The sequence below is a fragment of the Brassica napus genome, chromosome A5, assembly GCF_020379485.1.
Source record: "Brassica napus cultivar Da-Ae chromosome A5, Da-Ae, whole genome shotgun sequence".
Taxonomy (NCBI): Eukaryota; Viridiplantae; Streptophyta; class Magnoliopsida; order Brassicales; family Brassicaceae; genus Brassica; species Brassica napus.
In genome coordinates, this window is record NC_063438.1 from 25684610 (window position 1) to 25712069 (window position 27460).

Genomic DNA, 27460 nt, shown 5'->3' on the forward strand with positions numbered 1-27460 from the left:
CCAATCAAATCAAACAGAACTCAACTAGAACCTTGTTCGATGCTGTTAAACCGAGTACAATAGAACACTCTGACTTCTTTGGGCTCACTATGTCTTCTTTGTTAGGGGCAAACAACACACCTCACCATACAAACACAAAGCTCAAGCAAAAGCAAAAAATGTCTAAAAAAATATCACACCAGTCAACTAGTTTCAGCTATGGTCTTCAATATTGACCCATAATAAAACAATCAAAACACGTCTTCTCTAACACAGACCGAGAGCGGTTCCAGCTGAAAGTTTCTACCAAGGACGAACAACAGGACAGAGGTCCTCAAGTTTCCTATATAAGTTGGCAATACACAAGAATGTATCGTTTGCAGAAGAATGTAAAGTTAGGATCAAGAACTGAAATCTAGTCACTTGGATGAACATCTAGAGTCATCAAACATCTAATATGGCATCATACAATGGATTACAACCAAACAAAGCTAATATGCATTGATGAACAAAGATGTAATCTTCAAATCAACAACTGATAAAGAGTTGATTTTTCTAATGATACAAACTCATCAAACATGGATTGGGTCTTGTTCCTGAGTTTTCATCAATCTTCATCATCACTCTCATCACTAAAGTAACTAACTTTCTTCCCTGCAGCTTCCTTCCTCTTCCTCCTCCTCTCCTCTTCTTCCTCAGCCTCTCTCATTCTCAGCCTCTCCCCAGCTTCATTATCCACCACAGAAGCCCAATTATCCTCACCAACCCCCTCCTCCGTCAGATCCTGCCCCGACCAACCCCTCGACTCCTCACCCTCTCCTTCCTCCTCCCTCCGCCTTCCCCTCTTCTTCGGCGGCGGCGGTCTCTCCCTAGCCCCCAACTGGTTCCTAGGACACTCGTACGAAAGATGCCCTTCGTCTCCACACTCGTAACACCTCGACTTATCCTTGTACACTCTCTTCTTTATAAACTCCGACGCCCTCCCGTTATCGGCAGCGATCGAAACCGTCAGCTTCCTTCCGTTGAGGATCTTCCCTTCCATGGATCGCGCAGCTTTACCCGCGTCGTCGCGCGACACGTAGAGCACGAAGGCGACGCCGCGGGATCGGCGGGTCTGGCGATCCTTGAGGACGGTGACCCGCGCGACTTTTCCGAAGGTGGAGAAGAGCGTGTGGATGTCGGAGTTGGTGAGGGAGAAGTCGAGGTTCGAGACGTAGAGAGTTGATTTTGAAGGGGCTAAGCCGCCTGATCCGGTGGGAGGAGCTGGTGATTTGGCGGAGGAGGAGGAAGAAGGTTTTGTAGGGTGAGAAGGTGGTGCTGCGACGGAGGAGTAGCGGTAGTAGAAAGTGTCGTCTTCTTCTTCATCGTCGCTGTGGTGAATCTTCTTCTTTTTTTTCGTCTGAACCATTCTCTTCCACTTTCTTACACAACTGATTATTGTACTTCTGTTTACGGAGGAGGAACAAAAACGACTTTTTTAGTAAAGGCAAAGCCCAAAGATAGATGCCAGAGGCAGGCCCAGATTCTTCTATAAAGCCCATTTAGCCCAATACAAATCTGGCTACCCTTGTCATGGCTGTGCGGTTTCGCTCAGCTGGCATAATAGTTTCATACATTCCAAACGAATGAATACTTTGAAACCATTTTGGATGTTCATGTTGGGATGAAATTAAAATTATGTCAATCCTAGTCACATTAACATTTAGAAGAATTTTCTATGTTTTTCACTAGACCCAAAATGTTATAGATTATATATTTTTGCTATAAATTCATGTAATACGCATGTAAACAGTATACTCTTCCCTATCGATCGAGTCCGTGAAACGTATTATGCATACTTGAGAAAATGTTGCCGTCCAAACAAAAAATAATCTTCTTTTCCCGTAACTAAACTTTTTATTAAAACAAGTTGGGGAAAAATCAGAAAACAAGGAAAAATAAGTAGAGAGAAGAAAAGTCTGGGAAATTAGAAGAACAACGCGTACATACTTTTCTGGAGATTTAGATATTTTTCTTGGTGATCGGCGACGCACTTATCAGATTCGAACGAGGATTCGTATCCCAGGTAGCTGAAAAATCCATCCATCCATCATCTCCTTTCTCGATTTCGCTATCTAGATCTACTTCTTCCACACCTAAGTGTTTGATTCGTAATTTCGATCTCTACTTACGAAGATAGCTGTAATTGGATGTTATCTTTCTCTGCTCATCGTTAGATCTCTCGCTGATGATTGAATGTTTACCATCTCTTCTCCTGATTTGAATTATATGTCCACTAGCTTCTTAGTATTCTTTTTTTGTTTGGAAATTGAACTGCGAAGCTTCGTGATTCATCGTCTCTACCTCACACATGTGTAAGGTTTTTGAAATTTGGATTTTATCTTACAGATACGCTTGATTGGAATGTGCTGAGGAAGGAACACTCATTTGGACTCTTCACATGGGGATTTTCGATGGTTTGCCTGTTCCCTCCGATAAAACTGTAAGTCAGTTTCCTTCACTCCTCGCTAAGTAGAAGAACCTACAAGTTAATCTTTAAAAGGAGGAACGATTTGTGTGGAGTACTTTTGATTTTGATTTTGATCACTGCTTTTGATTTTGTTTATGGAGTACATGTGTGTGCCTGAGTGATGAGGTTTATTGCAGTACCTTAGGGAGGAGCTGGCACGAATAGATGAGAGCTGGGTTGCTGCACGCTTTGACTCTTTGCCACATGTGGTCCATATCATTACCTCTAAAGACCGTGAAACCGACATTCTTTTACTAAGGGAGCAAAGTGATGTTGTCGAGGAGGTTGTGGATGAAGTTGTCCATGCTTACCATGGTGGTTTCAACAAAGCCATTCAAAACTACTCTCAGGTTTCTTATATCTCTTAGCTCTTCCTCTAAAGCAGCAACCAGATATATATATGTCCCATGTTAATTTGACGTGATGATACTCCTCATCAGATCTTGCGACTATTCAGCGAGTCCACTGATAAAATAGGCGACTTGAAGCATGATTTGGCAGAAGCAAAGAAGAGCTTGGGGACACGCAATAAACAATTACACCAGTTGTGGTACCGTTCTGTAACATTGCGGCACATCATCGCGCTTTTGGATCAGATTGAGGGCATTGCTAAGGTTGGTTGGATTACCCCTAACGTTTCTTAGTTGGTTTTTTTGTGGACAGTTGCTTGCTGTGTATTTGCGCTGCTCTGAACTTTTATACGTCATTCATGATAGCACTCTGTATTTCTGATGATACATTTGTTGATATGTTTCCGTTATTTATTTATTTTACTTTTTGCTATTTAAAAGAAACTGCTTTTCTGATGTGACAATGGTTGGTTTGGCCTCTTGAAACATTGAACAGGTTCCATCTCGTATTGAGAAGCTCATTGCTGATAAGCAGTTTTACGCTGCTATTCAAGTGTATCTCCAGTCTTCTCTGATGCTTGAGCGTGAGGGGCTTCAAACGGTAATTTTTCTAGCTTACTCAACCTTCTGATTGTCTCTGTTCGAGAGGTTTACTATTCACTTCTATCTTGTATTCATATATATTCTGGTACGTTCACCTAGGTTGGTGCTCTTCAAGATGTCAGATCTGAGCTAGCTAAGCTGCGGGGAGCCCTTTTCTTCAAAATTCTAGACGATTTGCATGCACATCTGTACAATAGAGGTGAATACAGGTAGGTTTCTTTTCACCCTGCATAAATGAATTTCAGAAACTGTGCTACTTTTTATCCGTGGTTCAGTGGCATGCTTGATTGACAGTTTGTCTCATCACTTCTATCGTGCACATTCGTCGTTCCTGACCTTGTCTATGCTGCAGTTCAGTTGCGTCAAGCATATATGAAAGAGATGATGAAGTACCAACAACAACAGCTGTTGCAGCAAGTCGAATGAGCTCACAACCACTCTCTCGTAGAACACGGACACTGAAAGGTGATAGTCAGTTTGGTGTTAGAGGCCTCACAAATGGTTCACATAGAACGGCTTCTACTGAGGAAGGGTATGATTTCGCAACATTTCCCTTAAATTGATTATGTAATCTGTATGAGATATTAGGAACATTTTTTCGTGTATAAAGTTTAGTTTATGTGGAAAGATCATTGCCTGTTTAGTTACGGTTCTTCCTAGAGGCTACCGCGGCTTTGTTCTTGAAATAGAGATTACCATACTTGCATGATTTTTCTAATCATTTTGTGGAGGTTCTCCTGAGAAATTTCGTTAAGAAAAGAAAGTATGCTGTAGGTTGATTATGACAGAAGTTGCTTTGTCAACCTAAGGTTGCGCGCTACCTTTGTTCTGCTTTTATAAAATTTACTTCGCTAATGTGTGTTTCTTTAATCTCGTTGTGCGTCTTAGTTCATCATTTGATGGACATGATGAGGAGGACTCTGTAGAACATGATGAAGCCACCGGAGATGGACAGACTATCAGGAATGGCACTGATAGTAAATTGCTTTCTTACCAACTTCCACCTTGGCTTTCTGATTCCTCTCCTGACGAGTTTATCGTACGTGCTTGTTACACTTAACATATCTTCTGCCCTATTTTTTTCAGTGTTGCGACATTGCTTTATCTCCTGTTTCAGGAAGCAGTAAGAAAGAGTGATGATCCACTGCATGTGAAGTATCTACAGACTCTTGTTCAGTGTCTTTGCATGCTCGGCAAAGTTGCAGCTGCTGGTGCTATTATATGGTTGGCTTTCTGTTTTTCATTTATCTAAATGGTTTTAGAATTGCTCTGTTCTGCAGCTTGATATAGTTATAGAAAATTCACTCTAATATCTTTTAGTTTTAGACCGCTAGCAGTGGTTTGATTTCGTTAGTTAACTTATCACCTATGTCATCACTAGGATACAATCTTTATCAAATGTATATGTGTAATTTGTGGGACCAGTTAACGTTTATTATTCTTGAAGTTAAAGATGAATGGAGCAGATGCCGCTCAAGTTTTGCTAGTTTTCCATTCAAAAATGTTACTTGGTGGAAATAAGTACATTCTGTTATTGAAATCGTCAAACTTTTCTAAGTGATGTTTTTGTGTTCTCTTGCAGCCAAAGACTTCGACCCACGATACATGAGATCATAATATCCAAGATTAAGGCCCATATGGAGACTAAAAATTTGTCAAAGTCAGCCTGTAGTCAGGGTGATCGAACGGGAGCTGCTGGATTGCATTTTATCAAAGGACAGTCCGAGGCCTACAGATTATCAAAAGATAAACCGCAAAATGGGACATCAAATTCTGTAACTCACCTGGCTGTGAGCCCTGTCTCGCCTCTTATGGCTCCTGGAGGCAAAGCGCAGGCTGCAGCAAAAGATCTTCTTGACTCAATTTTAGATACTATTGTCAAGATATTTGGTGAGCTATTCAACTGCTAACTCGTCTTAATATTTTATTTTCTCAAAATGAAAGCACAAAATTTCTCATATTGTTGCATCTATAGAAAATCATGTTGTTGTTGGAGAGCTTTTGGAGTTGAGGGCTTCGCAACATGACATTAACACACCGAAGTCATTGCCTACTGATGTGAATTGGAACGCCGATTCTGAAGCATCCCAAGCTACTGGAGGCTATACTATCAGTTTTCCTTTGACAGTCTTACAGGTCCGCCTATTGATTTCAATATATCTAATTTGTCGTGAAGCTAAATATTTTTATATCTATATTGAACGTTCTCATACGCAAGCTGATTGAAGTTTTACGTGTTACTGATGTAGAGTGAATGCCAACAACTGATATGTGAAATTCTAAGAGCAACTCCAGAAGCTGCGTCAGCAGATGCTGCGGCACAAACTGCTAAACTTGCAAAGAAGGCTCCGAAGAAAGATAAAAGGCAAGTGACCCCTTAGCTTTGGTAGTTCATACATTTACAGAGATGGTTTTCTCATATCATGGTTCCTCACATTCGTGTAGATACATAGACAACGAAACATGTCCCAAGAATTAGACATTTAAGTTTTTGTTAAGATAGGCCTCACTTTCATGTACAAGCATGTTTTCGTAGGGCGGTGAATCACCTGATATGACCAGTGATTAATATAGAGGATGTTAGAAAGATTTCTTCTGATGATCTAATAAGAAGGTTTTACTAAACCCAATTTTAAGAACTTGTCATTTAGGCTCTTCTCAGCGCGCTAGTAAAGTGGAGCGTTGAATAGTATAATACATTTTTAAGTGTGAAACTCTGCAATCTGTTTAGTAGTATTGATGATTAATTGATGATGATGGACTGCAGGGATGCATCTGAAGATGGGGTAACTTTCACCTTTCGGTTCACTGATGCAACTGTATCGATTTCTAATCAGGGTATTAATCAATCATCCTGACTTTTCTTTGGTTATAATGCCTTTGGTGGAGTTACTGACGCTATGTGCTGCTAGCAGGAGCGGATCTCATTCGTCAAGGCTGGGGAAAGAGGGCTCCAAATTCATCACAGGAAGGTTATGGATCTGCAGCAGTTTTGCCTGAACAGGGAATGTATCTAGCTGCATCTATTTACCGACCTGTCCTTCAGGTTTGAATTCTCGTTCATCTAAGCTTTTCATTCATTTTCAACTGTTTTTTTTATGTGGACTTTTGAATTATGATCTTTTGTGTCTTGCAGTTTACAGATAAAATTACTTCGATGTTGCCCAAAAAGCATTCTCAGCTTGTGTAAGTTCAAAATTTCCGCGTGCCTTTACTGGCCGTCATCCTTGCAAAGCTAAACACCTTGCTCATTGTCCAAACTATCTTGCCACTATTTTCACCATCGAGTTTTCAATACCTGATGCAGGAATGATGGATTGCTTACATTCACCGAGAACTTTGTGAAGGACCACCTGTTACCGACAATGTTTGTGGACTATAGGAAAGGCGTACAGCAAGCTATATCAAGTTAGTTCCATAGACTATAGAAATCTGATCATAGCGTTTTCTATTGCTACTTTAGGGTAATTCTCCTCTAACGGTATACATAGAATTGCATGTTGAAAGGAGAGTTGTTAATTTGGGTCCAAAGACTTGGATTTATACCTCCGCAAGGTGGTAGTAGAAGAATTTGCCAAAACTAACGAACTATTTGTCAATATAGGGTATGAAAGTTTTATAAGCTAAAGCATCTTTAAAATATTTTGCATTTAAAGATTCCGAGGCAAAAAAAAATTATAGGAATAGTTGCATATTACTAGTTATGAAACCAGTTGTGTCAGTGCTATACCTGCCTCGTATTAAGGTTGGAAACCCATGGTTCGTAAAACTATTTTGCAGGTGCTGCCGCATTTAGGCCCCGTGCACATACAACTACTTACACCCCAACCGTAGAAAAGGGTCGACCTATCTTGCAAGGTCTTTTGGCAATAGATCTCCTTGCAAAAGAGGTAAGTTTTATATGCTTTTAAATTGGAAACCAAACGTTTTTGTTATTCATACATTTGATCTGCCTTAAAAGAATGGATGGTTACTTCTAGTTCATCATTTAATCCATCTTTTGGGTTCTCAGTTTCATGATATTTTTGTTTTAATGAAGTCCTTGCTTTTCATTTTTTTCTAGGTTCTTGGTTGGGCTCAAGCCATGCCTAAATTTGCTACTGACCTTGTGAAGTATGTTCAGACATTTCTTGAGAGAACATTTGAGAGATGTCGAACAGCATACATGGAGGTATACATGCTTTCCTCTTCCTTTGACTCTTGTAATCTGTTATGTTTGGCATCTGGTTTAGGGCGTTGCACCTATAGCACAAAATTATACACTAAAAAGTAGTCTTGTCAGCGTGATTGATTTAAAAAATTTAACTGAAGGTGTATGAATAAGATGATATGACTCTGGATTTAAAGTCTACTATTGTCTTGAACAACGTGCTAGATTTCAGTTGAGCTACGTCTACGTGAAAACAGACCTACTTTCATTAAATAGCAGTAGTGTTCTGTTTTGGACTTTTGATATTGTCTTGCGTAGTCTACAGTGTAGATCTAGATGTTTTACCAGATTGTGATAAGCCCTGCAGCAGAACTTGGCAATAAATGCTTAGAAGCAATAACATGAGAAAGTTTGATTCAAAAGAGAGGTGGAAGAACATGGAGTTAGCCAGTCTTACATGCGCTTTTTTCCATCTTTGATAAATAAAATGTCTCACCGTTTTCTTACGATATCGAGTCTCCAGAGAAAGCGATGTATTTCTTCCATTTGACACACTTTTCTGAGCATAAGTTTGATTATTTAATATATCAGGCTGTGCTGGAGAAGCTCAGTTACAGGCTCATTGGGAGGCATGATATTGAGAGATTGATGCGACTTGACGCGGCAAGTGCATGTTTGCCATCTCAGCTTGGCCATTCTGTTTCTCACTCTGAAGCTGTTGGCTCCGAAGTAGAACTCTGTGAACTATTCTTAAGTTTGCCGTCAATTAAGCAGGTAAATTTCATGTGTTATCTGAAACTTATTCTAGTATGAATCTTTCATCTGGTGAAGATTGTTTAAGTAACTGTGTTTCTTACAGGATAATCTAATTCGTGATGACAACAAACTGATTTTGTTAGCGTCGCTTAGTGACTCGCTTGAATACGTGGCAGACTCTATTGAGAGGTGAGTTTTTTTGAATCAGATTCTTTATGCATGCCTTTTCCTGTCATGACTTGTGCCTATCTCTCAGTACGTCGTAGATGTTATGAGGACACAGGGAAAACTGGGAAGTTATATAATTTTATAAAGAGGAAAAAGGGACATGCATAATAAAAAAGTAGGGATACCTACGGAGACTAGGCTAGATTGATTGCTGTCTTTTCTATCTCAATTTTTTTTTTAAATACCAGAAACCTTCGCCTTCAGTGTAAAAGAGAAACTTGCATGGTTTGATGGGTAAGTAGAAAGCAAATGAAAGCTCTTTCTGAAGTTTTGATTTCCCAAAATCTTTAGGCTTGGACAAGCAGTTCCTCGTGCAGCAAGTCAAGCTGAAGGTAATAGCAGGGATCAAGCAACTTCTCCAAGGAATCTGGCATCATTTGCTGATGAGTACAGAAAACTTGCGACTGATTGCCTTAAGGTTCTTCGTGTTGAGATGCAATTGGAAACAGTCTTTCATCTTCAGGTATGTGATGGATGTTCCCTTTGCTAGGAAGGTGGCATGCTATGAGAAATTCAATCCGTGTCCTGTAAAACTTACGAAATATTATTGTGTTGAAAAGGAAATGACAAATCGGGAATACCTGGAGGATGAGGATGCTGAAGAGCCAGACGACTTTGTGATTTCTCTTACTTCACAGGTTGGTTATATCACTTTAATAGACCTTGTTTCGTTTCATAGCCATCATATATTCGTATCACTTTCTTCTGCTGAGAGAACCTAATTAGCCACATGATGAAGTGATCTTAATTTACTGTATTTAGTGTGCAAATTACTGGATTTGCGAGATGATAATCTTTTCAATCCCTATGATTCTGCTCCCAAGTTTTTTGACATTTCCTTTTTTTAAAACAGATAACACGTAGGGACGAGGGAATGGCGCCTTTCATCTCTGGTGAGAAGCGCAATTATGTTTTTGGTGGCATTTGTGGAATTGCTGCAAGTGCGTCCATTAAGGTACACTTCATCTTTTTATCTTGATTTACTTGAATTTATAAGATCTTTGGTACTTCTAATTCACATGTCTATATACCATACCACAAACTCTAAACCGTTAAAAGTCTCTGACTACGTATTTTTCTAGGCTCTGGCTGACATGAGATCAATCAACCTTTTCGGAGTTCAACAAATTTGTAGGAACACTATTGCATTGGAACAGGTAAAGATCAGTTCTATTTAGGTGTCTAGTTCACTATTTAGAACTGGTTTCCGATAGCATTTCAGTGTTGACATCCGTGTGTGTACATCGTAGGCCATGGCAGCTATTCCATATGTCGATGGTGACAGTGTACAGCAGAACCTAGATCGTGTCCGTACTTATTATGAACTACTGAACATGCCATTCGAGGTGAGCCAAAGAAACAATTCTTGGTTTGTCTTTCGCTTTTCTCAGCATTCCTATATACTCAGACGTTTACCTGATTTTTTTTGCAGGCGCTACTTGCATTCATAGCGGAACATGACCAAATGTTTACACCCACAGAGTCTGTTTCCTCAAATTTTGATTCCTTATAACCTAAAAACTTATCGAAAGAAACACAAGATTGAGGCTAACACGGTTTCTTTTGGGCTTGCAGGTATTCCAACCTTCTAAAGGTGAATGTTCCTGGAAGAGATACTCCTTCAGATGCTCAAGTCCGCCTTTCCGAAATTCTTTCTCACTAATATCAAAACTCTTCGAGCCATTTGCGGAGTATCATGAACAAAAAAAGCTTCTCCAACAGCCAATCTGTTTCATTATTTTCATAAGCTGCAGAAAAAATCACAATGGTGACATCTTGAAGGAGAGGCAATACACAAAAAATGTATATCATCTTCGTTTTTCTCTTAGATAATAGTCCGGTTCCATTATTTTTTTCGTTTGTTTTTTTTTCCTTTTTACTTGTCTAGTTTCGTGAGTATCTTGTTTTGTGGTGTTGAATACAGAACCAAGACCTTTCTTTGACAGCTTTGTTTCGTGTTTAAATTCTTTGTTAGAGTTTGTTTGTATAAAACTTTCCAAGGTGAAATACATTTTACGTTCGAGTGATATGATTAAAAACAAAGAGAAAGCCACAAATTATCAACCATTCATCTTGATTTGGAAACGTTAGAGATATATACGCTCGTTTCACAGAATCATATCTTCTTCAAGGTGAAATCCGAACATCTCTCTTTGGTTTACCGAAGCATGCCTTAGAAATTGCTATGCACTTTGAGATTTTTCTTCCGACACTAGCGACCAGAGCTGAGCTTGGTGTATGCTCACACACTCACTCCTGATTGTACTGTTGTATACAGCATGAAATAGACTGCGATCAATATAAGCTCTCTACAGTGAATTAGAGAACAATGTAAAAATTCACATTTTGAAGACGGAACAAAGTGTTTTAATCCAATAAACATTTGAGTAGTCGCAGTATTATTCCATCCGTATACAGTTTTATTCCTTCCCGCCCGTAGCTAAGTAAGTACCTAAGAGCCATCAACAATTGGAAAATAGCAGATAACAATAAATTCAATAGAGTAGTTTTATATTTTGCTCAGAGGCAAGCAGCTTTTAGTTGTGTTTGCCATCGTGAAACTGTGCGTTTTTGGAAGACTTGAAAGTTTGAAGAAACTCTTTAGCCTTTTGCAACTCCTGCTTCTCCCTCGACTTGTCCCACTTGTGTTCACTCGCTAGTATCTCCACCACACGCTGCAACGCCCTCGCCGCTGCATCTGTGTCCAAGAACGCTATTCTACATCTCCTTGCTATGAAATCAACCGCTGACTCGCAGTACTCGTGCCTTGCACAGTAAGCAACCTCTGCTTCCAGAAACGGATGTCCATGTGCCAACCGTTTCCCCAAACCCTCCTCCTACATTTAAAGAACCAAAACCATAACCAGATCATAAACCGGATATACTCAATTACCTACAAGTTTGTAAGATGGAAGAACAGAACCGAACCTGAGCTATTATGGCGACTCGGTCAGCCATTGAACCATAAGCATGTGACAAATGCTTAGCCGCAGCTGTGTCCATTGCTCCAGGAACCACTTTACCACCATATGTTTTCTTCATGCGCACGTATTGCTGCGCAAGAGCTGTGAAAGAAGACGGTTCCCATCCATGAGAACCAAGAATCTGTAGCTTCTGCGTTACACATCCATTGGTTGGACTCAGCTTTCCAGATTTGATTGCTGCATCAACCGCATCTTCCGCCATGCTGAAATGAATTCACCGTGAGCAAATTAATAACAAAATTTTACAAACATTCTGCTAACTTCTTCAACTCTCCTCACCTTCGATAAGTTGTCCATTTTCCACCAGTGATTGTAACCAAACCAGGGTTTTCCTCGAAGACAACATGGTCTCTGGAGATACTCTCTGTGCTCTTTGCTGTTGGATCCATGGCCAATGGTCGGATACCACTCCAAGCCGAAAGAACATCAGTACGTCGAACCTAGCCAAATTTTATTATGGATAATATCATCAACTTAATTGACTATCCATCTCTAAGCTGAATCTGGACGTGGACATACCTTAATGTTAAGATAGTCACTGATTGCATCCAGTATAAACTGAATCTCATCCTCATGAGGTTCTGGAAGCGGAGTGATCGAGGTGTTAGAGTCCGTAGTACCTGCTACTGTTCTTCCCAACCACGGTAACATGAACACAACGCGACCATCCTTAGTTTTAGGGACTATCAACCCCATCCCTTCTGGAGAATAGTAATCAGGGAGCACAATGTGTACACCGCTGCTTGGACATATCATCGGCTTCGTATCTTCATCAACCATCTTCCTAATGGAGTCACAGAACGGTCCAGCCGCATTAACAACCACTTTCGCATAGCTCTCAAATTCTTTGCCTATCAAAATAAAAACATCTCATTAATAATCATCACCAGAGAATAAGTATACTAAAACTGAAGAATCTGCTAGTGGCTGTACCTGTGAGATTGTTACGAACTCTGGCACCAACTATTCTCTTAGTAGCCTCATCTGTAATAAGCGACACAACCTCAGCATGGTTGAGAACAGCGGCACCAGCCAACGCGGCAGTACAAGCCAACCCCACATTAAGACGTGAATCATTCATTTGCCCATCGTAATACACAACAGTGCCCCTCAAGCTCTTGTCTTTCCCTTTCCTTGCAAGAGTTGGGAAGAGCTCAGCAGACTCCTGAGCAGAGTAGTACCTAGAGAGATGTAGTAACCGTGGTCCTGCGACCAAGTCGTACATCTTCAGTCCCATCCAGAAGTAGACAACTTCGAACCAGTCGAAACAAGGTGTCATGCAGGGGAGAGCGTGGCAGAGATGTGGCGCGTTTTCAATGAGCTGTTTGCGCTCCTCAAGCGCGTGGAATACAAGCTTTAGCTGTCCATAATCAAGATTGAATACAGCTTTCTCCAAGTAGCGAACACCTATTCGAGAATCAGTGTAAACTAATTAAAGGAGACCCCTAAGCTCAATGTGGTGCAGCATTTAGGACAATTATATTTTAATTGATTAATTTTTCTTTTTACTTTATTTTGGTCAATTTTTTAAACTAAAACTATAGTTTTCATAACTTTTAGGTTTTACCAAGCAGTTCGGATTCGGTTCGGTTGATTCGGATATTTGAATTTTTGATACTATGCTTATAAGTTTCATTCGGATTTTACTAACTTTCGGGTTAGATTCAGTTCGGTTACTTCCGGATTCAGTTGGCAATGGTTCGAATAGTCTGAAATCGCCTTAAAAAACTAAAAACAATCGACCAAAAAATACTCAAAATAAATAAATTATTCCAAAATCTAATTAAAAACTAGTTATCCACCTAAATTAACTTAGAAGTATTCAAAATAACAAATAAAAAACTACAAAAATCTTTAAAATACTACAAATGTCTGGTTCAAATATTTCTTTTATAACGGTTCACATCATCGTATTCTTCTGGTTTTTTCGGTTCGGGTTAAGGTCTAGTCTAGACTTCGGTTTGGGGTAAAAAACGTCAATGCCTACTACTAAGGCCCTAATGGAGGATCATAATCATTCAGTTCCACCTAGTAAACCAAACCAATCGTTTCAACCCTTACCTCCATGGATAAGCTTCGTCGAACGAGAAGACGTCCCCGAGGAGAAATCCTCCCGCTCCACCAGACCAACACGGAGTCCACGCGTCACAGCGTCGAGCGCCACTCCAGAGCCCGTGGCTCCACCGCCAATGACGAGTACATCGAGAGGATTAGAAGCGCTGGCTCCGATCAGCACAGACTCTTGAGCAGATCGAGAAGGCACGGAAGCGTTCGGATCACCGATCCTGCGCCTCAGCGAATCGAGAATCGGACCACCGCCTCTGTCGCTGGAGGCAACCGACGGGGAGAGGTAGACAGCGCCACCGCCGGATGCGGCGGCGATTACGGCGGCTCCGACGGCTAAGCGGCGGAGGGAGGAGGCTGGTGACATGGGGGGAGGAGATTCAGAGGATTGCGTTGGGAAGCGAAGCGATCATGGGATGATTATGATAATGCCAAAAGTGGAATGGAGACTACTGTAATGGCAAATTATCGTTGAATTACGGTTTCGCCCTCGAAAGTAACTGTGACGTGAGTGGATGAGGGGTGTTTTCGTCATTTGGATCAGATTAGAGTTCCGTGGTCTAAGGGACAGTTTGACTGGGGGTGAAAAAGAGTTTATTGACTTTTCTTTTATAGGGCCTTTACAGTTTTGTTAAAACGTAAACCATAATCTGTTTAATTCAAGCGGCTAAGACTAATGGGTAATTACTAACAGTGAAGTCCACTGGGCCTTTCTCATGAGCCGAGTTTATTAAGTCTGGGATAAGATACTGAATATACCTTCTCACGATGTTGTATTGATAAGTTGAACAAAGAAAAAAAAATATCTGATGTAAGTTGAACAAAGAAAAAAGAAATAATATCTGAGGTAAAAGATTAAACAGTTGAACGTTGATAAAAAATAATATCTGAGGTAAGTTGACACTAATTATTATATAAGCTTTTGGATTTTCTGAGTGTGTCCCTATTTTTTTCTTCTGCTGCATTGTTACAGGCGTTGGAGGTGGTTGATTTGGAGCAGCAAGCTCGAATGGTGAAAGAGCTTGATGGTTCTGTCTTGAAATGTGTTCATGATCAGAACGGTAATCATGTGATCCAGAAGTGTATAGAGAGAGCTTCTTCCTCAGGATTGCATAGAGTTCATCATTTCCTCATTTTATGGGAAAGTCTTGGCTCTTTCAACACACCCTTATGGATGCCGTGTAATCCAGGTTCGGTATATACATAAACACCTTATGGTTTGTTTGTATAGAATCAGGTAAACAACTCTTAACATATACTTCATTGGAATCACGTCAGAGGGTACTGGAGCATATTGATGACACAGAGACCCAACGGATCATTATGGAGGAGATCATGCATTCTGTTTGCACTAGAGCTCAAGATCAGTACGGAAATTATGTTATTCAGGTAAGTTTCTGTACGGCTGTACCAAAACTATGTAATATATCAACCAACATTATCTCATGCAACTGAACCTGCTTCTTCATTCTTCTTTACATGAATAATGTGTGAGAATCTCATTTCCAAATGATATCGCCCAAGAAGCGCAGAGCAGGGACGCCTCTGATCTCCATATCGACCAAAGGAGCCTCCATTAATGTCAAACCAGAGAGTTCTGAATCCTCTCGTATCATATCTAGAGCGCGCATTTGGTCCTGCATGTTCATTTTCCCACACGTTTAGATGCATTTCAACCATTCTTTGTTATTATCAGTGACCATTGCAATGTGCAACGATTCTTTGGTTGAGGTATACATATACCTTTCTCTTAATGGAACAAAATTTGCAGTCGGAGGAGGATGGCGGAAGAATTTGATTAACAACAAGTCTCTTGACGGGGACACTTTCCTTCTTCAAGGAAGCACTTAATCTAGAAGACTCACTCACAGCCATTACCTTCAGGATGTCAATAAACATTATGATCATTAATATCTGACATATTAATGATCATTCTAAGACATATTATATGTCTTAGAATGGAAATGCATGTTTGAAGATAGGAGAACCTTAAACAAGAAGTAGATTACCGTTGGGATGGTGACAATGACGAACTCTGTTGACTCTGTGTCACGAAAAAGCTCGCGTACTTTAACCATCCTTTCTCTTAGTCGTTCCAATTTTTCAGCCTTTTCACATCCACCAAAATAGTTCAAAGGAATGAAACAGTGCCATCACAAAATATACACAAAACGACTTACAGCATCAGGCTGGTTATCTTCTTTCCCAAAGACTGATTTTATTGCTGAAGTAGCTGAGGTTATTTTCTGCCTAAGCTATAGATACACAAGAGAAAAAAAGTCTCAGAAACTGATACGCACTTTGGTAAACAAACTAACACAATAAGGTAGAGTAAATGGTTTTATCTAATGTGACATCTCCTCCCACCTTCAGGATTTTACCTATGGACGCGTCCAAGAAGTCTGGTAAGGAGAGTAGCCTCAGTGTATGACCCTGTAAGCAACAACAAGACTTATCTCAACAGTAACTTTGCTAAGAAAAAGGAAACTAATTTTCACTATAGATTATACTCACCGTTGGTGCAGTATCAAACACTATCCTAGTGAACATGTTATACTCTGGTGATTCCAAGAATTGAATAACCTTAGAAATGGCAATGGCTTCATCCAATCCAGGAGGCGGTGTGTCTAGTAATTCCCCAAGTTTAAGTTCCCCCAACTTCATCAACCCCCAAAAAAAAAAAAAAAGTCAATATCATATGATTAGTATCACAAACAATAAAGCTACTACAATGAACATACCTGTTCAACAAGCATCCCAAGTCCCATACCATCCATAAAATCTTTAACCTCAGTGCCTCCATTCATCTGGGAGGCGCTACGAAACTCTTCTCTAGCCTTCTCAGGGTTTATCTGTTGCAAATGGCTATAAAAAATTAAAACTCAATATTTTGAGTGTTAAAAGGATCATCAACAGGCACATACTTCTAGAGCAAACAGAGGAGAGTCAGGTCCTTCAACAGGCACAAGCATTCCACCAGTCAAGTCCTAGAAACCAAGACACGTCACCAATTATATACCTTTCATCAATTAAATAACAACAAAGTGATCTTCTTTTTTTTAACTTACCTGAGCAAAGGAATCGCTAAGGGAGTGAGCTGGATCTGTGGATACGACAAGTGTTGGGTGACCATTGTTGGCGAACCTCACAGCTAAAGAAGCAGCGCAGCTGGTTTTGCCCACTCCTCCTTTCCCTCCGAGCATGTAGTACTTCCGTTTCGTGCCGGAGACCATCTCGTCGAACTCCGACACCGTCTCCGTTGGGCTAGCTACTGATTTCACTATCAAAAGGAGAAGTCTAATACTCAGTTCCATGTTTTCAATGAGGAGAGTTCCGGGTTTCAAACCTTGGAGCGAGTTTCTATGGCGATTCTGTTTAACCGCTGGTTTTGCCCACTCCTCCTTTCCCTCCGAGCATGTAGTACTTCCGTTTCGTGCCGGAGACCATCTCGTCGAACTCCGACACCGTCTCCGTTGGGCTAGCTACTGATTTCACTATCAAAAGGAGAAGTCTAATACTCAGTTCCATGTTTTCAATGAGGAGAGTTCCGGGTTTCAAACCTTGGAGCGAGTTTCTATGGCGATTCTGTTTAACCGGGAGAGAAAGAATCATCGCCGGCGAGATTGTGGATGAGGAGAGAGTTGTTCGAGGAGAGAAAGAGATGAAATCAGTTCTAGATACGAGAGTTGTTGGCGAGACTCTTGGTTTGCATAGTGGAGGAGAAGAAGATAGTAGAGAGGACGAAAGGGTCGCCATTTTTTTTGCGTCTCTCTGTTCTTACAACTGTTGTCGTGTTTATGTTTCAAACACATAAATAATCAAGACTTTAATGTTTACTCTAAGCATAAGATAAAAAACATATGCTTTAATGTCTGGTCATAATAACAGAAGCTCTGGTCAATGAGATCTTGAATATTAGTTAAGACTTTTAAAGGATATAAGAATTTGCTTCTATGTTTCTTAGCTTCTAACTTTACTTCTGTCAAGGAAGTCTTTCTTAACATGTTTTTCACCATTATATTGAATCCATTACTTGTTTCAGATTTTTGGCTTGAGTAATCTTGTACTACTAAACCCATAAGACTGAGCATCCTAGTTTGATCACTTCAGTCTTAACATTTTCACCATTATATTTGAATTCATTCTTTGAGAGATGTGAATCTTGTACTAATGGATGATAAGGAGAAACAGAGCTTATGGATATAGGCATTACAAGCTTCCTAATGGATTCGGTAGAAAGCCTTCCACTAGGGATGTTAAAACGGGCTACCCGAACCCGTTTAAACCATGCCCGTTTATAACCATGCCCGTCTAAAGCCCGTGAACACATGCCTGTTTAACCAGCAAACCCGTTTAAGCCCGTTAACCGTGAGCCCGTTTAACATGGAGATGCCCGTTTAGGCCCGTGAGCCCGCTTATTTTTTTTCCAACTACAGTGTAATTAACTTTAAAATACAGATTTGTTTTTTTTTGCCATGTAAATCATATTTAAATCTGAAGAAACTGTTTTATGTAATAATTTTATCTCTGTTTTAATTATTTATTTTACGTAATGTTATTGTTTCTTTCTTTTTTAGTTATCTTAATATGTAATAAACCTGATTTATGTCTAATACATATTTAAAATCTGCAAGTACATAAAATCTGAAACTTAGAAAGTGAAAGACTACACAGAGAATCTGAAACATAAAGTTTACTTTATAAAAAAACTGAACCATAGAAAAACAAGATAGAAACCAACTTCATCCTCCTCCTTTAATCTCAAACCAACCTCTTTCTCCATCTTCTTGTTATCTGAAAATATGTCAACCAAAACAAATCTCAATCAGCATATGTAGCCGATCATATAAGACACTGAAGACATGTGCATAACTGATTATCAATGTTCATTCAGACAAGGCATACACTAACAAACTAACGTGGAAGACACAAGTCATCTCTCTAGTAACGACTACTGGTGACATAACGCCTTTGTATCAAATCTTAAGACAGTAAACATAAAAACAAACAAACATGTTGTTCCAAATAACCGAGTAAGTAACAGTCAAGGACTCAAGGTTACCTCTTCACTGTCTCATGCGTTTGAATCTTCTGACCTTGAACTTTCTACTCTTGAGCTGCTCACTGTTTTTCTGACATCTTCAGTGGCAATCTCATCAGTATCTTGGACGGTACCTACAATTTAAAATGCAAGTTAATCCAAGAATCATTTAACTATAAATATGTTTGTGTAAAATTTTAAAACTACCTTCAAATTCTGCAAATCCTCTAAGCCAATTGCGAGCACAAAGCAAAGCTTGAACATTTTTTGGAAGAAGCCGGTTTCGGTATGGAGTCAAAATTCTACCTCCAATACTAAAGGCCGACTCAGAGGCCACCGTAGTAAGAGGGATGGTAAGCAAATCCCACGCCATATCAGCTAAATCACTGCCACCCATCATCTGAAGTTGCCCTTTAAGTATTCTCAGCATACTATCGTTGTTGGTAGCGTTATCCAGAGTGAAAGAGAATACATTTTTCTCCAAACCCCAATCCTTCAAACACTCAATAATCGTGCTAGCAATTTCTCCACCAGTGTGTGGACACTTCAGAACGCAGAAAGCTAAAACCTTATTGTTTAATTTCCAGTCATCATCAATGAAAGAGGCAGTCAAACAAAGATAACCCATGGTAGTGGGACGAGCTAGCCACAAATCAGAAGTAAAGCAAACTCTACCCTGATGCTTTGCAAACACATTCCTAAGCTTTTCCTTTTCTATTTCATATCTTCTAAAGACATCAGCGACAGCAGTTTGTCTACAAATTGGCTTACAATCCGGATTGAGATACAAACTCCTTGCTCTAACCTTTTCATATTCAGCATATCTAAACGGCAAATCATGATAGATTATGATCTCGCTAGTCATCTCTCTATCAACTTTATGATCATATGGAACTCTATCTACCTTCTTAGGCTTTTTTGGACAGGTTTCTAAATGGCGATGCAAGTGTTGTGTGCCATGTGTTTTAGTATTGATCACTAGTTTTCTACCACAATAGTTACACTGACCTCTTTCCTTGCCATCACTTTCAACTCCAACTGAGGTAAATCGTTCCAAACTGTAGAAGTTAAGCGCCTCTTGCGTGGTTTTGTTGCTTGAGTTGTTTCAGCTACTTGCGTGTCACTTGGTTCTGGTTCTTGCATCTCTGTTTCTTCCTCACTCACTGCATTTTCCTCATTCAAAGCATCTTCTTCATTCATGTTCATGTATTCCTCTTGAGCCTCAAGGATTGCAATTGTGTTGAGAGAATCTAAATCCATCCTGAAAATACACAAAAATGTTAAGATGATGATCCTTAAGATGTATATATCCTTAAGAGTAAGAGTCATGAGATGTATATACCTTAAGGACGAGCTGATGATCCTTGCCTGAGTTGGATCGTATACTTCTTCCTCAGCTGGTGATCCTTGCCGATATCTGAAACCCAGAATCAAAATCAGAGGAAGAGTTGTTTCAGAGATTGCTCTCGAAGAAGATGAAAAAATGTCAAAACAAGTAGCTTACCGTAGCTTAATGAAGAAAACGAAGAGACCCTTTTCTCGATTTCTCAAGTTTACCGTAGCAGATCGGCGATACGACTCTCGAGGATCATCTCCGAGACGCTGAAGCACCTTGACTCTGATTCGAGGAAGAGTGTGAGGTGGTTCGTGATGGGTGATGACGACACGGTCTCGTCACCGATAATCTAATTAGGGTTCTGAGGAAGTACGACCACGAGCTTGTCGGAATCTCACTTGCAGAACATTTTTTTTTCTTATGGAATGGCTTACGGTAGAGGAGGTTTCTAACGACGTCGTTTTCTCTTTTTTTTTTTAAAAAAAAAAACTAAACGGGTAACGGGTAAAAATTTTTATATTTTGACTCCGCCCATTTATTAAACGGGCCTTAATGAGTAACCCGGTATGGACCCGTTAAGTTTTACATACAAATAAACGGGTAACGGGCCAGAAATTTTATACAGAGCCCGTTAGAGCCCGCGGGTTGGAAGCCCGTTTTAACATCCCTACCTTCCACTATGCCAACACCTTGTTAACAACTAACAACATTACATCATCAAATCATTTCATTAAAAAAACTTCTCTCTCTCTGATAATTTTCCAAGTTCTCAAGTTTTCCAGACTTTATCACATCTTTGATAAGCTCTGGTTTCTACTAATTTTGTAATTAAGCATAAGCGACCCTGTCAACACGATTCTGTCAACTCGTGGGGAGATGATTTCCTAACAGTAGTTGAGCGAATCAACGGCCGGTGGATAATGCCTATATCGCTCCTTATAGCCGGAAATTACCAAGCCTCGTCTGTCAATACGAACTTTACGACCGACCCTATCAGCCATTCTCTCTAACCTAAAGAAACTACTCTTGCTACTCTGTGTTAGTGTTTAGTATACAGCCCCTATGCTCAATGCCTACATCAGTGCGTGTGATACAATTCTTAAAAACAGAGCATTTTATCATACAGAGAGAGTACATATAAAGTTTCAAGTCTTGAGAACATTCAGTGTCTTGGGAACCAAGAAACATAAAAGCACACACATATCCTGTATAAAGAAACTAAGAAAAAGTTTGATAACTTAAGAATCTTCGATTCCAATCTGTCTTCAACAGATCGGAACCGGAGCTCCGTTCCACTCCTTGAGACACTCCAACAAAGGATCAATAACCTTCCCATCACAAATCGCCGAGAACACTTTATCAAACTCCTCACCCGGCGACCTAACACTCTCTCCACTCAACAGCTCAGTCTCCAGCTCCTCCCTCACAAACCGGTACAACGGATAAGACCGACATTCCTTAATCCGGTTACCCACAACCGAACACCCTCCCTCATACTCCACCCTAACACGCTCCACTTCCTTAGGTAAAACCACCTTCAGCTCCGCCTCAAACGCTTCTATCTTCTGAAAAACCGACGTCGAAACATTAGCCTCGCGGTCCGGATCCTCCAAAGCGTGGTCCACAAGAACGTGCCTAAGCCTCTGCATCAACGGATAAGCAAAGCTGCAAGGATCGTCCGCGTATGAGAACACGTGCTCTCTATCAACCACTTGGAGCACATCACGCTCCGTGAACCTAGACGGATGCAGCTCGCCGTTAACACCAACCGTTAACACCCGTTTCGCCACCTGGCTCACCGCGGCTTTAACAGCTTTCTTGAGATTCTCTTCGATATGACGCAGATCAACGGCTTGGCATAAGGCAACCAAGTAGGTCGTGGACATCAGCTTGAGGATATCAACAGCTTCTTCTGTCTTCCGACTCGAGATCAGCCCTAGCGAGTTAACGTCTTGGTTATGCTGCTCGGCGCTCTGGACGTGGTTCGTCACGGGGTTAGCCAAGAACTGGAGCTCGGAGCAGTAAGAGGCCATGGCGATCTCCGCGCCTTTGAAACCGTAGTCGAGGCTAGGGTTTCTCCCGCCGGATAGGTTTGAAGGCAAGCCGTTGTTGTAGAAGTCGTTCACGAGCTCGGAGAACTGCGCGAACATGAGTTTGCCGATGGAAGCGATGGCTAAGCGGGTGTTGTCCATGGCGACACCGATAGGCGTGCCTTGGAAGTTACCGCCGTGTAGTGCTTTGTTTCTGGAGACGTCGATGAGAGGGTTGTCGTTGACCGAGTTGATCTCGCGCTCTATCATCTTGGTCGCTGCTCTGATCACTTCGATTTGTGGTCCTAGCCACTGTGGTGACGTCCTTAGCGCGTACCTGCAGCTTAAAAGAAAAGAAAAAATTAGCTAACCAAGCCAAAATTCAAATTTCGGTTTAGGCATTCATTTCGGTTATTTTGGATATTGGATAGTTCTTTAGGAGATTTTAGTATCCACGCGCCAATTTTTTTATTCGGATCGATTCAAATATTTTCAAATTTGGATCGGTTTGAATAACAAAAGTTACAAAACTAACTGTCTAGTATCCGGAAATAATTCAGGTCTCAAGCGTAATTATGATCATTTGGATAAAAATTTCAGATTATTTTCGATGATTTCATATATTTCCACATACTTCTGGATAATTTCAGATATTTTGAATAATATTGGATATTTCAGTTTTAAAATATTGCAATGATTTTAGTAGATTTTTAAATTATGTATATGTATATATTTGATTAAGTTATATGTTTTGGGTGTTTGTTTTGTTTTCGTTTAATTATAGATACATAAAAATATAGAAACCACATCAGGGTATTTAATTTGATAGTTTTGGTCCGGTTCTGGTTTTACTTATTTCACCTCGGTTCTTTTGGATTCGGGTTTGGCCCATGCCTACTTCAGTTACTTGAGAAGCAAAGGCCTATTTCAACTACTTGAGAAGCAAGAAACATTACCGATCTTGTTTAGGTTTTTGAAGCGGATCCAGTTCATGAAGCTGCTGAGCTTCTTTAACGTAAGAGCTTCCATGTAATATATGTTCCATAATCGCAGCGGCTTCAATCTGACCAGGATGGTGCTTGAGCTTATGCGTTAGATGATCAGTAAACTCCGGCTTCCCTTGCATGACCTCCGCGAACATCGCAGACATAACTTCAGACAAAACCGCCAAAACATTGGTCTCAAACAGAACCATCGAAGCCAGACCCGATCCGACCCCTGTCCCGTTCACAAGAGCCAGTCCTTCCTTTGGCTGCAGCTCAAAAAAGGACGGTACTCCGGCTAGCTTAAAGGCATCGGAGGCAGTGAGAGTCTCACCGGCGGGACCCACGGCTTTTGAATTGGGACGGCCGGTGAGCAGTCCGGCGATGTAAGAGAGAGGAACAAGGTCGCCGGATGCGGTGATGCTGCCACGGAGAGGGATGCATGGAGTGATTTCGTTGTTAAGAAGCTTTGTAATGGCTTCAAGAATCTCAAAGCGTATTCCAGAGTAGCCTTGGAGGAGAGTGTTGACACGGACGAGCATAGCTGCTCTAGTTGCCGACTTAGGTAGCGTGAGTGACGTGTCTCCGACGCCGGCACCGAATATTCCGGCGTTCAAGAACCTGATGGGATCATATGTTACTAATATTTAAGACAAGGAAAACTATTTTCCTTCAAATTTATAAATTATCTTCAAAACGACCAGAATTATTTATATTAGATAACATATGTTAAAATAAAGTTCGGTGTATGAAGTGAAAGTCATGTAACTAATATTATTGTCTAACTTAATTTCACCTATTATTGCCAAACACCAAACTAGTTCAGCTAACTAATATTAGTACGAAAATATTCGCCTAGTAATAATTATTTGGTACCACAATTACCAAAGAAGTGGAAACTTTTAGGCGAAAGATAGATCACCTAAAACGTATTTCAGTCACAATAAATAGAAAAAAATCATTATTATATTTTCTTACTTACCTATTATCAACTGTATGGTATTCTAAAATTTACTTCCTGAAATATGCATTTTCTACATTTTTCACAATAGAGAAAATATAATAAATGTTCACAATTAGATTTATTATTTGTTTTTATTTTTATTATACTGACCAATAACATTTAATCAATTTAATATTTTTAATTAATATTTATTAAAAAATTACAATTTATTAATTTCAATAAATAAAATATTTTTAAAAATCTATAAAATATATTTTTGTGGAAAAAGAAATAAAATTTGATTTAGGGAACATATAGAATATTTAAAAGTCATATAATAAAATACTTAATAAGGTGTTGAGAAAATCAATATTACCTAATAAGCTCCTTTTGAAGTGCACCGCCTTGTTTAGTTCTTCTATGGGACGTTGCACCAAACCCTGTGGTGACTCCATAACTGTCCGTGCCACGGTTCATGCTCTCCATCACCCAGTCGCTACTCGCCTTAACTCCGGCACGAGCCTCCTCCGCCAGCTCCACCGTCACTCCTCCGCTAGCCACGGCTGCAACTTGACCAATCGTCAGCGTCTCTCCTCCTAACCGCACCGCACCTTTTCTGTAATCTTCCACCATACGTTTCACCTCCTCCAAGTGGCTCCCTTTCAAAGCTTCCGCCGCCGCGTTCCAGTTCAACGGATCGGCGGAAACAGCGACGATGTGGTTGTTGTTTTGTTTGCACAAGTCCATGATCACCGAGTGTAAAAGATTGGATCGTTTGAACAAATATTATACAAAACAAAAGCACTGAAAATGTGTGTATGTATCAACTTGCACGTTGCGCTTACAAGACGATTGGTTTATATGTTTTCTGATTTTTATATAATTAAAATTACAAAGGATTGCAAAGGAAACTTTATTTGATTGCAAATAAATTTTCCTGAGAGAAATGTGAGCGACAATGGAGGTTTTAAATAGAGGCAAGGAGTTGGTGAGAACCAGACGAGTTAGTTGAAATGTGTCTACAGCCGTCGGATGTTCCTTGCAATCTGGCGGATGTGTGTTAGCCACGTGGCTTACATGATATGTGAGTCCGCTTACTTGTCGATCTCGAGCGTCAGGTCTTGCCAGAGATAGGGACACGATGTTTGGTGTGAGTGTGAGCAATACCACAGAACCAATTTCACATTTTTCATATCATTTTTCCTAACCATGTAAATTTATTTTATATTTTTGTGATTTTTCTTTTCTTGCATGGAATGTTGCTAAAACGTTAATTCTTTTAATAAAAAAGAAAGAAAAACGGGCAACGTCATTAATAGCTCATATACCAAATGTTATCCAGATCGTATAATTTATATATGGAATGTAATTTGTAAATGGCCAAACTAAAATGTGTTTATGTTGGTTACACTTATGACAACCAAAAACAAAAACAACAAGGTGGAATTCATTTAGTTTATAAATGATTTTTTACCTTATGCAAGTTAAAGATTTGTTTAAAATTTGACACGAGATTCTTTAAACATTTTAAAACAATGGAACTGACTAAAACAATGAAACATGTTTGATACGTTGATTGAATATGCATGGTTCGAGTATAATTGTAATCATGTCTGATTCTTTCTAGTCTAAACTATACATAGGCAATCGAATAACCAAAGAAACAAAAACAACACAAAGAAACGATCAGATCATTTTTCATGACTACTTTTTAATTGTTTAAACACTTGTGTTATTGTTTGTTTGTTTTTTGGTTTTAGATTTCATATGTAGTTTAGACTACAAAGAATTAACCCTGGTTATAATTATACTCGAGCCAAATTCCATCAACTAATTAAACATAAACTTGGTTTATTTCCATTGTTTTAAAATGTTTAAAGAATCTCATGTCAAGTTTCAAACAAATCTTCAACTTGCATTAAGTAAATATCCTTTGTATACTAAATGCATATGAAGAAAATCTTATTGACTTTATGGAATGGAAAGCCTAGTACGCATCATTCTCTTCCTTATAGAGATTGTGAAAAGCTTACCACCAAACACATAAATTGATTGACAATGAAATAAGTAAATATTATTAAAGAAGTTGATAATGGATAGAGTTGGTGAGATTTGGGTGAAAGCCTTTTCTGCCTCTCATCCTCTTCACCAACCATGCTCACACCTCTCACCTATCTTATGGTAGGACTTGTTAGCCAGTAGAACTACTAGTATTGTATAAGTCATGAAAATTATGATATAATATGTATTGTTGTTTCGATATAGTCATTTTAGATACTTCCATCTCAACCTTTTTCTAAAATTAAGCTATAATAGATACATAAAATAAAGATATTACGATCCAAATTGAGTGTATATCTTTCTCAAACAAAAACAATTGAGTGTATATGACCGACAGCACACTATATACAAAATGGCATGTTTAAAATGAAGTGTTTGTTACACTTAAGTAGCTCCCAAACCAAATGATGTGTACCTTAGATCACATGTATTTGTTTTCGTCTTCTTCTTTACATTCTCGTGGAAAATGAAGTAAAACTGTAAGAGTATATATCTGCTGTAATATGTTCATCTAGATGTGGTTTATTCAATAGGTTACACTTTAATTAACTTTGGTTATCATGTAAAACTACTTACGTTCAAAGACTTGCCATACATATATTGTCATGGACTGGTTATAAATCTTGAAATACTATAAAAAGAATCTTCAAATTTCTTGTACAAAAACATTATTGTTGACGCAGGAATAATTGTTCAGGGGTGACGATTTGATGACCTCAAATTAGAGAGGATGAAAGACGAGCACAGGGAAGTCGGTTCAATCTCTGCAGCCACATGGCTAAGATTTTTTTAATTTTTTTAAATTAAATTTTATATTGATTAATCAAAGAATAAACTGGCATTTACAATGGGTATGAAAAGAAGCTAAAAGCTATACAAAAATATCACTTCCTATTAGAAGAAGAGACCCATTTCATCTTGTATATACTTCCAGCCAGCGCCTGAATAGACCAGCACACTTGTGATTTTTTTCATTTTATCCTTGTGGTTAGGTAAATGTAACCAATTAATGAGTGTCTTTTTGTTTGTCTACCTGCATTGCATCCGGAACAGGATTCTTGTTTCTCTTAGCCGAGAATTTTATATCCGGCTTGTTTCGGGTTTCTTTCATTCTCACCCACCCATTAACCGATACACGCCTTAGATGAAATTTTCTTTTTATACAAATCTACTTGAAAACTCTTGTTCAAGCCTGGCTAGAGTCAGCAATTAATAACTCTATAACCCAAGATTCTAACTGAAACTCACTTGATATGACAAATAAGAACGCGTGGTAGCTACTTGCTAGTAAGCGAGAACACTCAAGGGCTTTGAAGGTTCTTGATTTCCTCTTCTTTAGCATACCAAGCTAGTACGAACTTGGAAAGTTGAGGGTTAGAGGTCTTTGTAAGAGTTTTTTATAGGTCCTTCCGCAACTCCAGTACTAGTGGCCACTGATACTGA

The 27460-nt window shown here is 39.5% G+C and overlaps 5 protein-coding genes across 9 annotated transcripts; 1 reads left to right on the forward strand and 4 right to left on the reverse strand.

The window, feature by feature from the left end:
• Positions 1-374: 374 nt before the first annotated feature.
• Positions 375-1459, reverse strand: LOC106452678 (U11/U12 small nuclear ribonucleoprotein 31 kDa protein-like). Its single transcript, XM_048779997.1, has one exon. The coding sequence runs from the start codon at positions 1385-1387 to the stop codon at positions 587-589; it is 801 nt and encodes a 266-aa protein (XP_048635954.1). The 5' UTR covers positions 1388-1459; the 3' UTR covers positions 375-586.
• A 392-nt stretch (positions 1460-1851) lies between these two features.
• Positions 1852-10602, forward strand: LOC106377166 (exocyst complex component SEC8). The gene is made up of 27 exons (XM_022707011.2): positions 1852-2044; positions 2368-2461; positions 2626-2838; positions 2929-3102; positions 3335-3439; positions 3541-3650; positions 3794-3973; positions 4330-4480; positions 4559-4665; positions 5024-5331; positions 5417-5577; positions 5691-5806; positions 6209-6279; positions 6357-6487; positions 6578-6627; positions 6749-6849; positions 7222-7331; positions 7505-7612; positions 8183-8365; positions 8451-8536; positions 8867-9038; positions 9136-9213; positions 9429-9530; positions 9658-9732; positions 9826-9921; positions 10008-10057; positions 10151-10602. The coding sequence occupies exons 2-27, from the start codon at positions 2420-2422 to the stop codon at positions 10236-10238; spliced, it is 3168 nt and encodes a 1055-aa protein (XP_022562732.2). The 5' UTR covers positions 1852-2044; positions 2368-2419; the 3' UTR covers positions 10239-10602.
• A 292-nt stretch (positions 10603-10894) lies between these two features.
• Positions 10895-14058, reverse strand: LOC106377168 (glycerol-3-phosphate dehydrogenase SDP6, mitochondrial). Its single transcript, XM_013817343.3, has 6 exons — positions 13621-14058; positions 12493-12966; positions 12079-12410; positions 11839-11999; positions 11504-11762; positions 10895-11412 (listed from the first exon to the last, which is right to left on the reverse strand). Exons 1-6 carry the CDS (start codon positions 13988-13990, stop codon positions 11113-11115), a joined length of 1896 nt encoding a protein of 631 aa, XP_013672797.1. The 5' UTR covers positions 13991-14058; the 3' UTR covers positions 10895-11112.
• A 929-nt stretch (positions 14059-14987) lies between these two features.
• Positions 14988-17444, reverse strand: LOC125609088 (ATPase GET3B). Of its 5 annotated transcripts, none has more exons than XM_048779994.1 (11): positions 17184-17444; positions 17009-17117; positions 16692-16794; positions 16548-16610; positions 16365-16475; positions 16138-16281; positions 15991-16056; positions 15804-15878; positions 15633-15731; positions 15367-15501; positions 14988-15260 (listed from the first exon to the last, which is right to left on the reverse strand). In XM_048779994.1, the coding sequence occupies exons 1-11, from the start codon at positions 17377-17379 to the stop codon at positions 15123-15125; spliced, it is 1239 nt and encodes a 412-aa protein (XP_048635951.1). In that variant the 5' UTR covers positions 17380-17444; the 3' UTR covers positions 14988-15122. The 5 variants fall into 5 exon arrangements, with proteins under 5 accessions (XP_048635951.1, XP_048635950.1, XP_048635953.1 ...); XM_048779993.1 differs by having other exon boundaries at positions 16692-16826; positions 17041-17117; positions 17184-17443; XM_048779996.1 differs by having other exon boundaries at positions 16692-16903; positions 16970-17117; positions 17184-17356.
• Positions 17445-21096: 3652 nt separating this feature from the next.
• Positions 21097-24908, reverse strand: LOC125609089 (phenylalanine ammonia-lyase 4-like). The gene is made up of 3 exons (XM_048779998.1): positions 24333-24908; positions 22987-23634; positions 21097-22367 (listed from the first exon to the last, which is right to left on the reverse strand). The coding sequence occupies exons 1-3, from the start codon at positions 24701-24703 to the stop codon at positions 21266-21268; spliced, it is 2121 nt and encodes a 706-aa protein (XP_048635955.1). The 5' UTR covers positions 24704-24908; the 3' UTR covers positions 21097-21265.
• Between the last annotated feature and the right edge of the window lie 2552 nt (positions 24909-27460).